Source organism: Nasonia vitripennis (assembly GCF_009193385.2).
Source record: "Nasonia vitripennis strain AsymCx chromosome 1 unlocalized genomic scaffold, Nvit_psr_1.1 chr1_random0012, whole genome shotgun sequence".
In the NCBI taxonomy this organism is placed as follows: domain Eukaryota; kingdom Metazoa; phylum Arthropoda; class Insecta; order Hymenoptera; family Pteromalidae; genus Nasonia; species Nasonia vitripennis.
The window spans coordinates 2,245,270-2,259,183 of record NW_022279600.1 but is presented as its reverse complement, the minus strand read 5'-3'; the positions used below and the strand labels follow the sequence as shown (position 1 = coordinate 2,259,183).

The window sequence follows — 13,914 nt, the reverse complement described above, 5'->3', positions numbered from 1 at the left end:
CAAGTTGAAACCTGGATCGAACCAAAGCCAGACGAACCATCTCACATTACAAGGACTGGCGTAAGGAAGACTGCGAAAGACTAGGTTCAGGTTATGAATTTGTCGAAACTGATGTAAGTAATCCAAGAACTTATACTACACGTAAAGAATTAACACGTTTGAATTTTAATAATTCATTAAATACGAGCAGCATGTTTAGGAATTCTAATTCGAATGATTCAAAAATGAAACAAGTAAACATAACGCGAACGTATAAGCTTAAAGAAAACTTGCAGTATGCTCCGTTTGAAGACTTCTTATTTTCAGAACTAAAATTACGAAAACTGTTCTGTTTATTCGAGAAAGGAAATCATGTTTTACTGCCATGAGAAGATCAAAGAGATTAAGGTAGTACTACCCAAAAGTGATTGTCGGTTCAGAATTTGATAAAATTTGGTATGCTGTTAGATATTGATAAGATAAACACTCAGTTATAATTTGGTAGAATTTACCAAAACTTTGCAAATTAGTAGATAAACATGTTACGAATAAGTTGATACCTCAAAAATCTAAACTTGGAACGTGTGAGCGAAGTAATAAACAAATAAAAGTTCAAAAATGTACACTTAACCTCAAAAAAATGAGAAATCAGCTTCTGTTTGAAACTTTTTATTGATAATTACGGTAAATAAAATTGTTTGATGAGAATGTTTAATCATTTATGCAACTTCTATTATTATATGTATCTCACAAATAAACAAAATATAAAAAGTGGACTTGTTTTGGCCACGACATAGTACTACCTTAAGCGAAATGAATATAAGCTTGACGCTTACAAAGATCAGTAACGACTTTTCAATGTCAAATACCATAAAGAAAATGAATCAGCTTTCGAATTCTGTTTGAGATTCGAAAAGTGTGTTAGGGATTACGAACGCGTAGATGGTATCTCTAAGATACCTGAGACTGAAATGAAAAATTTACTGTTTAACACAATATCGGATGTTTTTCCCCAAATAGTTACTGCAGAAAACATTGCAGAACATAGTACGGGAAATGAACACACCTACAACCAACTAATAGACTTAATTTTTCAGATTTATACATCACGTAAGAGATGCTTTAAACACTCAGCCCAAATGACAGAATTCAGGAACAAGCCTAGAGACAGGCCATCTAAACGACACTCCGTAAGCAGAGAAAGACCGCAAACAGGGAAAAAGTGCGAACGATCTGGAGACAAAAACCACACCAAAACCGAATGCAAGCACAAGGAAGCAAAATGCTTCAATTGCTACCGATTCGGACACATCTCTGTAAATGCCCGGAGCCCAACAAGAAGCAGGATAACCCCAATAAGAGAAAATCCGAGAGAGACAGGAGCGAGTCTCCTAAGAGAAAATTCCGAAGTGACCAAGAAAAATTCCCATGCAAACGAGACAGATCCGGCACGCCAAAACGCTCACTGTTTCGATCACCCACGCCTAAAAGATTCCAAGGTATTGTAGATCATAATATTATAAGCATGTATGTAAACTCGAATAAGAATGATAATACCTTCGAAAGGTTCATAGTAGATTCAGGTGCGACCAAGTATCTAACAAATTCCAAATTAATCATGTCACGATTGAAAGAAAAAATTAATGAAGTGATGAGTTGTGCGAATAAAAATAGTAGAGTGAATATAAAATCAACAAATCAATGTAAAATTAAATGCGAGTTATCTAACGGTAAAATCATTAGCCTAGATAAAATTATGTATGCGGAAAACCTTAGTAAAAACTTGCTGTCACTCAGACGCTTCACAGATCAGGGTCTATGTGTGTATCTAGACAATGAAAAAATAAATGTATTCGAACCACAAACCAAGGAAAATATTTTAGAAGGATACTTTGAAAACACATCATTTTGGATAATTAAATTGAAATTGAAAGTAGATAAAAGTCAAGAAACGCACACTGACGTACACACATATGAAAGAAATGAGAAATTCTACTACTTAGACTGTGATCAAGGTACAGAATTCACCAGTTACAAGACAAAACAGGTGCTAGAAAAATACGGAGCAGAGCTCAGAACAGTATGTCCTTATACACCTGAACGGTATAGCAGAACGTTATAATCAAACCATTCAGAAGATCACAAGAGCTTTGATGTTTGATTCAAGACTGCCAGCAAATGCTTGAGATGTAGCGCTAAAAGCAGCGGTTCTCTTATACAATTTAACGGCACATGAGTCTATCAACTTCAAGTCTCCGCTATTCATGCTGAACCCAGAGCAAAGAGTAGGTATAAATCAGATCAGGAGATTTGGTTGTATTGCTTACACAAGTACAAGGAAAACAGGAAACAAAATTAGATAAACTATCTAACAAAACAGTGTTAGTAGGATTTACTGATACAGGTTACTTGCTTCTAGTCAAGAAGACGGTAAAGTGTATGAAAGTCGAAACATGGAATTTATTGAGAGTAAAGTCTTCGGTGACGAGTATAAGTCCAAAGATATAAAAAATTGGACGGTGACAAACGTTTCAATAAACAAAGAATCTTTTGAAGAAGATGAAATAGAACATACTGAAGAGGTGTTAAGACCCAAGAAGAGAGGAAAACCACAAAAGAAATATCAGAAACAAACTTCAGATTCTGACATGCAAGACGATGCAGAAGGTTTAAGTGCATATGGTTGTCGGAGCAAGGAGCATTTTTACCAAGCCTTTACCCTCTGACAGCCATAATAAGTTATCTAATTTACTATTGGGAAATTAATAAAGTTCTTTATGTCACAAATTAAAATTGATTCCACACGTTCACGCCAACACGCAGTGGGATGAGTCCTGAGAAAGGCTGCCAAGGACTTCAGTAGTTGTCGGGAGGAAGTAATGGAAATAAAGCGCCAACTGCCAACGCTAGCGCCTCCTTAAACTCGCCCCACCACGTGACACGCCGTGGAGCTCTGTGACTCACTCCTTGTTCAGCTCTCGAGCCAATAAGACGCTATTCTGTCCACGTTACCTTATTCTTTGTCTTATACAATAAAGCCACGTCCTACTTTTTCTTAAACAGTGACTACTTATTAACAATTCCTTTACCTGCCCGCGAATAGATTTTGCATTATAACAACAGTTATTTTAACATTTGACTTACAGCAATGTTTACCATCTCCACTTCTCGAGACATCGGTAGCATTTTATAAACGCTCATTATATGTGTTCAATTTGACAGTTCATTCTACTTCAGAAAATACAAAGTGTTATATGTGGCATGAAGCAATGGCTATGAGAGGAGGCAACGAAATCGCATTATGTTTGTATGAACATTTGCTGGATCTTAGCCCTTCTGTGAAGTATACTATTTTTTATTCTGACCTGCGTTGGACTTTTGCTGCCTTATTGCTCACCCTCTCGAGATGCTGCTTAAACGTTAGTCTGGCGTCCATGGTGATTCCCATGTACTTAATGGTCGGCTGAGAGTATATTTCGTGTCCGTCCTCTGTCAGTGTTAATGTCTCTATTTTCTTCCTACTAGATATAAGGATAGCCTCCAAAAATGGCTTTTCTCCCAATTTGGTTTTAGTTTGGCATCACGGAGACGGCGGAGAGTTTCGCTGATAAATTGCAGGTGCTGTTCAAAATCTTCAGTAACTATGACTATATCGTCGAAGTAGCAGAAGACTTTGGTTTAAGATCTGGTGTGATGACTGCGTTTATCAATCGCATGAATGCTGCGGGTGCCAAGAGCAATCCGAATGGTAATACCTTAAACTCCTCCCGGGGACCGTGAAGGCGGTATACTTTTTACTTTTATCCGACAGCGGTATTTGCCAATATCCATTTTTCAGGTCAATGGTGGTAAGGTATTTCACTCCCCGGAGCTTGTTCAGCGTTGCGTGGACTTGTGGTAGCGGGTGTGCGTCCTTGACGCTGATTTTTTTGATGCCTTGGATTTGATTGGATTAGACTTTATTACTTTTATCGTGTATTCGATTGAAGGTGTCGGACCCTGTATATCTTTGAAGAGATCTTTTTCGTCAGGATGAGTTCGTCTACTTGTGCTTGTTGATGTTCTGAAATTTCCTGGTTGCTGATATCGCTGATTGATAGTACGGACGTAGTGGACATGTTGGGTGGAAGAGCAGAATTTCCGTGGCTTATTCTTGCACTCGGAGCGAGAATTTTCGCGTTGTTTGCAGCGCTAACAGCACTCGGCTCGGTTATATTAGTCGGTTGTTCCGATATTCTTGCTCGTGGATGCGCTGTTAATGGCCGTTTTCCGTTCTTGTTCGCGTAGTTTGGTGACGATATCTTTGTATTCTTTGATACACTGTATTAACTTAGGAACATCGTGGTTCTCTTCTCTGCGTACTCTCAACTGTAGTTCAGGTTTCATGTTGTAATATAAGTTGTCGAGTTGCTCTATCAGCCTATAATCCTCCACTACGTCTCATTAATGTCGTTAGAGCGTTGCAGTAAGCTCTTATGTTTTCGTTGGGTTTCTGTGTTCTCTCGGCGATTTGCCTAGTTAGATTACGTCGCTCTCCACTTGACAGGTAAAAGTTTCTGAGTCTGTCCTTGAGATCTTCCCAGGTACGGCAGTCGCTGGCGTAGTTACGCCGCCACTAAAGGGCTTCTCCTCGGAGTAGTTCTGGGGCTCCCTGCAAAAGTTGTTTACTGGTAAATCGACGTCCCTTCCTTCAAAATGACAGTTCCATTCGCGTATCTGATCGAGGACTTTATTCTCACCAGGTAGCAATTCTGGACGATCTTCGGTTGGTGTCGACGAGCCCCCCCCCCCCCCCCTCGTCGAGTTTCTTTGAGGGTTCGTTAGATTAATTCAGAGCGTTCCATTTCCAAATCTTGTTTTATATCAGCTTCTTCATCGTACCCCGCTGGGTCTTCTTGCTTGTCGGTGAATTTACGCGGATTCTTCCGGCCGTATCGTATTAGACGTTGACGGAGTTCTACTACAGTCCCTTCGCTATCGAGGTTTCTCTCCCGAAGTTCAGCGGTAAGTTGCGCCTTATTGAGGCGGTATATTCACCCGACTTTCATTGCGCAAGAAAAAATTTCCAGCTTTCTTCGAGTCGCTTTTCGTTTACAATTTATCGCGGGCTTTTAAGCAAAATATTCCTAAACAAGTCCCTGTACGAACGCCATGTAACGGTTCAGCTTTTCCCCGGGTGTTGGGCAGTCAGTCGTATCCAGGATTTGGGTAGGGGAAAGGTTTAGTAAAGACTCTGTTTATATGGTTTAACAAAAACAAATATGTATTTGGTGTCTAAATTAACAATGTGGGTGAGTGATGTTAAATCCCACCTGTAACAGAAATTAAATATCGCGATCAATAATAATCAATCGATACAATATTTTCGAGGCGACTAAAAAGCTACGGCGCAGTTACCATTATGCAAATGCGGCATCGGTGAGTCGGTACGGTGTTGAATTTACGGAGCAGTGACGGGAATTTGAAGTAAGGTTCGCATTCGGTGGCAATGAAGTCGTGTGCGCACCGTTACGTCGATCCGAATGCGTCGCGTGATAACAATTTCGGTTGCCCTATGTGCGCACAGTGGCAGTCGGATCGATAGCACGGTGTTTTGAGGTTATCCTCTCGCCCTGTGTGCGCACAGTAACAAAAGGAGTTGAAAGACGTCAGCGTAAAGGTTGCTTCGAAAGTGAGAGGTTAACCTCAAATTCACTGAGACCTGAGCGCACGAATCGGTGAATCGTCGGTGAGCGTTTTGCTACTTCCTCAGCCCTGTGTGCACACAGTGGCAGAGGGAGCAGTGATACGTCAGGTTGTGTGAGGCGGGTTCCGGCGACTCTGGATATCGATCCCCAATGGCTGAGCAGCCTCGGCGATCTTTGACGGCTGAGCAGCCTCGACAATCTTCGGTGACCCGAAGAAGATGGTCTCGGTCGAGCTCAAGTTCTAGCTCGAGTTCGAGCTCGAGTTCGAGCTCTAGTTTGAGCTCTAGTTCGAGCTCCAGCTCTAGCGGAACATGTACATGTGTTAAAAGTATACGCGATCTCAAGCCGATTCCTAAGATCGCGTCCTCGAATATGAAGGGAAAAGTAAATGGTAAAAAATATTAAATTTATTCTTAAAATTATATAACTTTATTTAAAAAAATGCTAATCTGTTTTTTTATTGTTAAAGATCAAAAAGGCAACGAGCAGAAGAAGAAAAAGGTAGGAGAGAGAGAGAGAGAGACGTCACCAAAACCAGGAACATCTACAATGACTTCAGGTAAAAAAATGCTTTAACTATAAATTAGTTTTATTTTGTATACAATAAATTTATGTTTTGTTTGCTTTAATTTTTCAGAGGTTACGAGACCAGTACCGAGACGTGGTATTTTGCAATTAAAAAGGACTGATAGTAAACAGCAGCAGCAACACCAGCAACAGCAGCAGCAATAACAGCAGCAAAAACAGCAGCAGCAACAGCAGCAGCCACAGCAGCAGCCACAGCAGCAGCAACACCAGCAACAGCAGCAGCAACAACAGCAGCAACAGCAACAACAGCAGCAGTCACATCAACAGCAACAGCAGCAACAGCAGCAGCAGCAACAGCAGCAGCAACAGCCGTCACAGCAACAACAGCAACCTCAGCAGCAACAACAACGCAATTTACCGCGGATTATAGATGATGAGATAATAATAGGTCACATCAATGTAAACAAAATTTACAAAAATTATAAAAAAAAATAAATTTAAAGAACTGTGGACACCTCATCGTTTATTAAAACTTTGAGTTTTCCCAAATTTATTTAGAAAAGTTAAAAATTGTAAAATATTTCAGAAAATTTAGATATGATTTTTAAATTGATATACTCTGCTCTTTGTCTTCCTTTTAGTGTAAATAAATAAATAAATTGACTATATGTTAAGATAAATTTCAATCCCTTTTCAACATTTTTTTTTGTTTTAAAAGATAAAAAAGAATCGTAAGAATTATAATTTTTTTTTAATTATTTTATTTAATCATTTTTTTTTTCATAATACATTTTAATCAACTTCGTCTTGACTAAATTTTCCAGACAAATAATTTAATAACCATGCTCTTATTGAAAGAGCATTATGGTCGGCACATGCTGGTTTTCTTCTAATAGAAAGTTGATGGTGCAAGCAAAAGTAATTTTTATTACTTTTTATGTTCTCCAGTGGAGGGCATCCGAGATCTTCGACATTGGATATTAGACTGAAAAAAAAAATATGTGGATAAATTGAAGTATCAAGAGCATGGAAAAAACTGAAGGAAAGTATAAATACTTACGTATTCGGCAAATTTTTTAACCACAGTGCTTTCTGTTCTCCTTTAACGAATATTTTTTTAACACCTCGCGTAAAGATTTGTAAGACTTGTTGAAGTCGATTGTATGGAATGTCACCAGAATTCCATTCGATTCCATGGTAACTTTTTTCTAGCCAATGAATCATACATTTTTCTTCCTCGGTAAGTTCTTCCCACGGCATTGGAGACTTGAAGAGGTAAGCAGTTGGTAAAGCTGTTTTTTTTACGTTGAGGAAACTAATTTCCTTGAAAATAAAAGTATCCACAGCAATTCTTTGAAATCCTTGAATGTCAACAATATAAACATTTTCTTCTGGATATTTCAGTATGGTATTTTCGAACATCTTTTTGTATTCACACATTGTAGTCATCTTGGAGCTTTGTAGAGTTAGAATTTCAGTAAGAAGTGTGGATTGAAAATGAACAGATGACTTTCCTCACCCTGGTTTATATAAGAAGAAACTCCGCCTTATGATTTTTTACAATTGGTTGCTTAAAAAAAGCACAGGCCCTGATTGGATGGGTCTGAAAGACGATTTCTCATTGGTCTAAAAGTAGAAAATTCACCCCTTCCCAAGAAAAACCACCCCTCCCCAAGAAAATTCACCCCCCCCCCCCTCAACATATCTTGCTCCTCAGCTTTTCTATTCAGAAGATGACGCTTCTCATTGGACCAGACATAAAAAAATCCACCTCTTCTTTCATGGTCTTCCCTATATAAAGGGAAACTTTACTTTGAGCAGCAGTCTTCGTCTACTACTACTACTACTACTACCACGGTACACAAAACTAGTCCTTTTTTCGTTTACGAGTCTGTGAGTGTTACTTTAAGTTGGAAAAAGTAAATATGGCTTCAATTCAACTTTTCGAACGTCTTGTCGAAGTAGTGCGTGATACTTCACGAAATATACACGGAATGAGCAATAATGATATTCATTATTGGCTAGACATGTGCAATTCTACAATAAAGGAATTGAACGAAAAAATCAATAAATCTAATCTTTCAAGAGGAGAAAAGCAGAAATCAAACTTGTATGACACATCTTTCATGTGTGCAAGTTCAACTCGAACAACATCTTCAGCAAGGAGGAAGTCTACAATCGGAAGAAACTGAAGCTAGAGTTGAGTGGCGTGATGTAGAATCAGCTTTTCAAAATCGAATTAGAACAGGTGTAGTTGTAAATATAAAGCATGTGGACATTCTAAGTTTTTTTAACGATGCGCAAAAGCTTTTCAAGGTTAAAGTAGAAGATTGCTTGAAGGAATATAACGCTGTAAAAATAAATTCTGACTTTATCGCAGAATTTTCTATGCAGAAAAATGGAGAGGAAACGACTGACATTAAATATTTTACAAGTGAAAGTGTTACAGCATTCATGTCAACGAATTTGGAAGAATGGTTTAAGGATCATATCAAAGAACCTATTCTCACCCAGCTTGAAGAATTTCAGGAGAAAGATTCTGGCTGGACCCTGACGAGTATTATCAGTTTGTGTATCAATATGAAAAAATATTCTCCAATCAAGGGGAGTTCCTTCATTCCACTTCCAAAGTTTATAGAAAAGAAAAAGGCATGTGTTAATATTCGTAATAATGATAATCAGTGTTTCAAGTATGCTATACTTTCAGCATTGCATCCTAGTTGAAACTAATCCCAATAGAGTTAATCAATATCGTATGTATGAGAACGAGCTGAACTTTGGTGATATAGAATTTCCAGTCAAACTTAAAGATGTACCAAAATTTGAAAAATTAAATGATATTTCAGTAAATGTATACATGTTAAAAAAGTATAATGTAAAGTTTGAAGTATCGCCATGCCATATTACAAAAGAAAAGAAAGAAAAACATGTAAATCTACTCCTCATTCAAGATTTTTACATAGATGAAAATGAAGAAAATAATCATGATGTTGGCGGAAGCCTGCCTAAATACCACTACGTTTGGATTAAGTATCTGTCTCGAATTTTAAGCTCTCAATTAAGCAAATCTCATGTAAAATCATACCACTGCGAAAGGTGTTTACAAATTTTTTACTGTAAAGAAAGGCTGCAAATGCACGAAAATTATTGCAAAAATATAAATAAATGTCGAATTAATTTGCCCGACTTTAAGAATAACATTCTTAAATTTGAAGATTATAATAAAAGTGAAAAAGTTCCTTTTGTTATTTATGCAGATTTCGAATGTTTGTTAAAGCCTACTGAAAATGAAAATGCTTTTCAGCTTCATGAAGCATATAGCATAGGCTATTATATAAAGTGCAGCTTTGATGACAGTTTATCTGTTTACAAATCATACAGACAAAAAAATGAAGATGAAGAGACACCGGCAAAATGGTTTGTTCGAGAATTGAAAGGAATTAGTGAAAAGATTGATCTACTCTACAAAAATCCAAAACCAATGAGACTTACAGATCTAGAAGAATTATCTTTTCGGAGGTCAACTGTTTGTCATATATGTCGAAAGCCTATTAAAAATGATGAACTCGCAGTACGAGACCATTGTCATCTAACAGGACGGTACGTTAGTTTTTAATGTATACAAATATTTGACTTTAATGCTGTACAACATGTAAGACATTTTTTTCTATTTAGTTTCAGAGGGGCAGCTCACAATTCATGCAATTTAAATTACAAGGATTCGAGGTTTGTGCCGGTTATCTTTCATAACCTCAATTATGACACACACTTCATTTTGAAAGAGATTGCTACTTCTACAATAATGACTGGACGAGTATCTCTGATACCTCACAACAAAGAAAAATATATTTCATTTACGAAGTTTATAGATGACTGTGACATCAGTTTTAGATTTATTGATTCATGGCGTTTTTTACCATCATCGTTGGAAAAGCTTGCATCATATTTGGAAACAGTGCCGATAGCAGTAAATGAGTTCAAAACTGATGGATTTACAGATGAGCAAATCAATCTTCTGAGACGAAAAGGTGTATTTCCATATGATTTCGTAGATGGATTGGACAAGTTGATGACTACAAAACTGCCATAAAAGAATGAGTTTTACAATAAACTAACAGATTCTCACATTATTGATGAAGACTATCATCATGCTGTTACAGTGTGGAATATGTTTACTATCAGAACTTTGGGTGAATATTCTGATTTGTACTTGAAAACAGATGTTTTATTATTAGCTGACGTCTTTGAAAGTTTTCGAGAGACATCACTGAAAGCGTATAGTTTATGTCCTACACACTTTTACACGACTCCAGGTCTCACATTTTCAGCAGCTCTAAAAATGACAAAAGTGGAATTGGAGCTTCTCACAGATATAGATATGCTGATGTTTATTGAAGCAGGCATTCGAGGAGGAATAAGTCAATGTTGCAATCGGTATGCTAAGGCAAACAATCCCTACATGGGATCATCATATGATAAGAATCAGAAAACGAAGACGCTCTTATATTTTGATATTAATAATCTTTATGGATGGGCCATGGTGCAGTATTTACCAGTGGGAAAATTCAAATGGATTGAATATGAAACAAATTCAAATTTTTTCAATGCACCACCAGACTCTGATACAGGCTACTTTGCTGAAGTAGATTTAGAGTATCCTGAAGAAATACATGATGATCATCAAGATTTGCCTTTTTGTGCAGAGCATCGTACACCCCCTGGCTCAAAGCAGAAGAAACTGCTGACAACTTTGAACGATAAGAAAAGGTATGTCATTCATTATCTTGCGTTAAAACAGGTACTAGATAATGGACTTCGACTTAAAAAAGTGCATAGGATTCTGAGTTTTGAGCAGAAGCCTTGGCTCAAACCATATGTTGAATTTAATACAGAGAAGAGAAAGCAGGCCAAGAATGAGTTTGAGAAGCTTTTCTACAAGTTATTAATTAATGCAGTATATGGTAAGTGCATCGAGCGAGAACGATCTCGCGTTGATGTGCGATTAGTGAATAAATTTACTGGTCGATATGGAGCAGAAGCACGTATAGCTCAACCAAATTTTCATAGTTGTGCTATCTTTGATGAAAATTTGGTTGCTATACAGCTAAAGAGAACAAGTATTACAATTAAAAAACCAATATACGTTGGTCTCAGCATTCTCGATATGTCTAAAACATTGTTATACGATTTTCATTATTCGTATATGAAGCGGCGACTTGGGGAAAAATGTAAACTCCTTTACACCGACACAGATAGTCTAATATATGAAGTTGATGACGTGGATATGTATAAAATAATGAAAGAAGACTTGCACAAATTTGATACTTCTGATTACAAAGAGAACAATCAATTTGGAATTCCACGTGTCAATAAAAAAGTGCCTGGATTAATGAAAGATGAATGCAATGGCAAGATTATGACAGAATTTATTGGTTTACGTAGCAAAATGTATAGTATTTTGATAGATGGATCTGAGACTGTGAAAAAAGCCAAAGGCATAAAGTCAAGTGTTGTGAAGAAAACAATCACGTTCGAAGATTATCGAAAATGTCTTGAAGAACAAATTATTGTTAAACGTGAGCAGTGCAACATTCGCTCTAAATTACACATAGTGCATACTGAAAAACAGAACAAAATAGCACTAAGTCCGCATGATGATAAAAGATACTTATTACCTCATAGCACAGACACTTTGCCTTGGGGTCATTACCGAATTATTGAGGAGCAGATGGCACTGGCTGTAAGTCAAATGGAGAAGGATGAAAAAATGGCTGATACAAGAGGAGAAAGAGTGGGGGAGATGGAATTGGAGAAGGGGTATGAAGCGACCAATACTAAAGAAGAAAGCGAGAGAGCAATGGAGAGGGGGAGCGAATTGTCCAATGAAAACAGTGCAGCACGAGTGGGGATGACACTTTATGGCGATACAGGCGAACAAATCTTTATAGAATACGATGTTTGTGAGGAGCTAATGCACGAATGGAATCCATCGATGGAGGGGGCATCTTCCAATAGAAGAGATATTCTACAAGAGGCTATGGAAGGGGCAGACATCGTGGTGGGGAATGGGCTATATGAACCGACGCACCACGGTGAAGAGCACATTCGAGCAGTCGAGCTTGAAAATTACCTACCTTTGGAGAAGAAACCAAGACTCACTTAACATTTTCAAGTAAGTTCATAGCTGATTCTCACTATTTTTTTTTTTGTTCTCAAAGAAAATCTTTTCTCTAACACACAAATTCTTATTTTTTTCACGTTTCAGAATGGATCTATCTGCACTTAACAAAATTGCTGAGCGCGAGTTCTTGCCTAAGAAGAAAGTCACGGACTTAGAAAAAGATCATGAGTACATGGTGACTGCACTCAAGGAGGTGAAGACTAGATTCGGCACGAAGATCGTGGCCGAGATTGATGACAGCTTTCAAATATTTCTGCCAGAAAAGATTTCATCAGCAATCTTGAAAGATCAAGAACTTTTCAATAATCTTTCAAACACAGCAAATAAACTTAGTTTATTTATAACATATCAGGGTGGAACTTCTTTTAAGTTCACCACATGCTAAAATAATGAAATACAAAGACTGATAATTATTAAATACTATTTATTTGTTAAAACTATAATTCACATGAATAAAAATACATTATTAAATATAATAACAATTGCTTTCTTATTTTTTAGAACCTTGAATAATTTATACAATCTCATTTTTATCTACCCAACTATTGTGATCGCTACTGAATCCTAACCATTTAACATATACGCGTTTACCACTTTTCTTTAAAACTTTTTCTACTAAATAAATTTCCGGATACATAGTTTTATGAATTTCCGTTTCATAAAAGCCACCAGAGACGGGTTTATCATAATAATCTTTGAGGTGGTAAGTTACTGGATCTGTTTTTACAACTCGCGTTATTGTAAAAATTTCCGTAGACCAATTTGGTGTGTAACCTTTTTCAAAAACATTTTTTAACCTACTTATTCGTACTTTATCTCCTACTTTGAATTTCGGTTCTTTCACTGACGACTTTTCAGTAGGAAAACGTCTCTTGACCTCTCTCTCATTTGCCTGTGTAACATTTTCAGGCTCGATTCCTGTTGTCCGATGTTTTCTCGAATTGTATGCTTTGAGCAAGTTAGGTAGAATATCCAACCATTTATAGCTTCCTTGTTTGCTGAATTCTGTCCACATTGCATTTTTTAACGTTCTATTGAATCGTTCGCATATACTTGCATGAAGATTACTATGTGAAGAGTATAAGTGTATATTGTGCTTCTTCATAAGTTTTTGAAAAATTGAATTGTAAAGTTCTTTTCCTTGGTCAGTTTGTAGATTCTTCGGTACTCGTCCTTCTTTCAGTATTGACTTCATAGCTGCAGTAACATCCTGGCCACTCTTCGACTTGACTGGCACGGCCCACGCGTACTTTGAAAATATGTCTATGACAGTGAGTAAGTAGCGGAAATCTTTGTTCTCGCTAGCGTAAGGAATCATTTCCACAAGATCACCTTGCCAAGTCTCATCTATTCCGCGTATATCATATTTTCTTCGCTTGTACCTGCGGCGTGCAGCTTTATGCAGCTCTTCAGCTACTTTTTGCTTTTCCATCTTCTTTGATTATAAAATTATTCAATTGACCAATAATATATTCAACGCTTGCAAAATTACGTTGAGAAATATCATTAAGATATTTTAATTTTTTGTCCACATCAGAT

General features: G+C 37.2%; 2 protein-coding genes across 14 annotated transcripts in view; one reads left to right on the top strand and one right to left on the bottom strand.

Moving 5' to 3' along the window:
* Window positions 1-13,914, bottom strand: part of LOC100114127 (double-stranded RNA-specific editase Adar) — a 266,817-nt gene that overhangs the window by 171,408 nt on the left and 81,495 nt on the right. The gene's annotated exons all lie outside the window — the stretch shown is intronic.
* LOC116415879 lies at window positions 10,951-12,775 on the top strand. Its single transcript, XM_031921474.1, has 2 exons — window positions 10,951-12,366; window positions 12,460-12,775. Exons 1-2 carry the CDS (start codon window positions 12,260-12,262, stop codon window positions 12,758-12,760), a joined length of 408 nt encoding a protein of 135 aa, XP_031777334.1. The 5' UTR covers window positions 10,951-12,259; the 3' UTR covers window positions 12,761-12,775.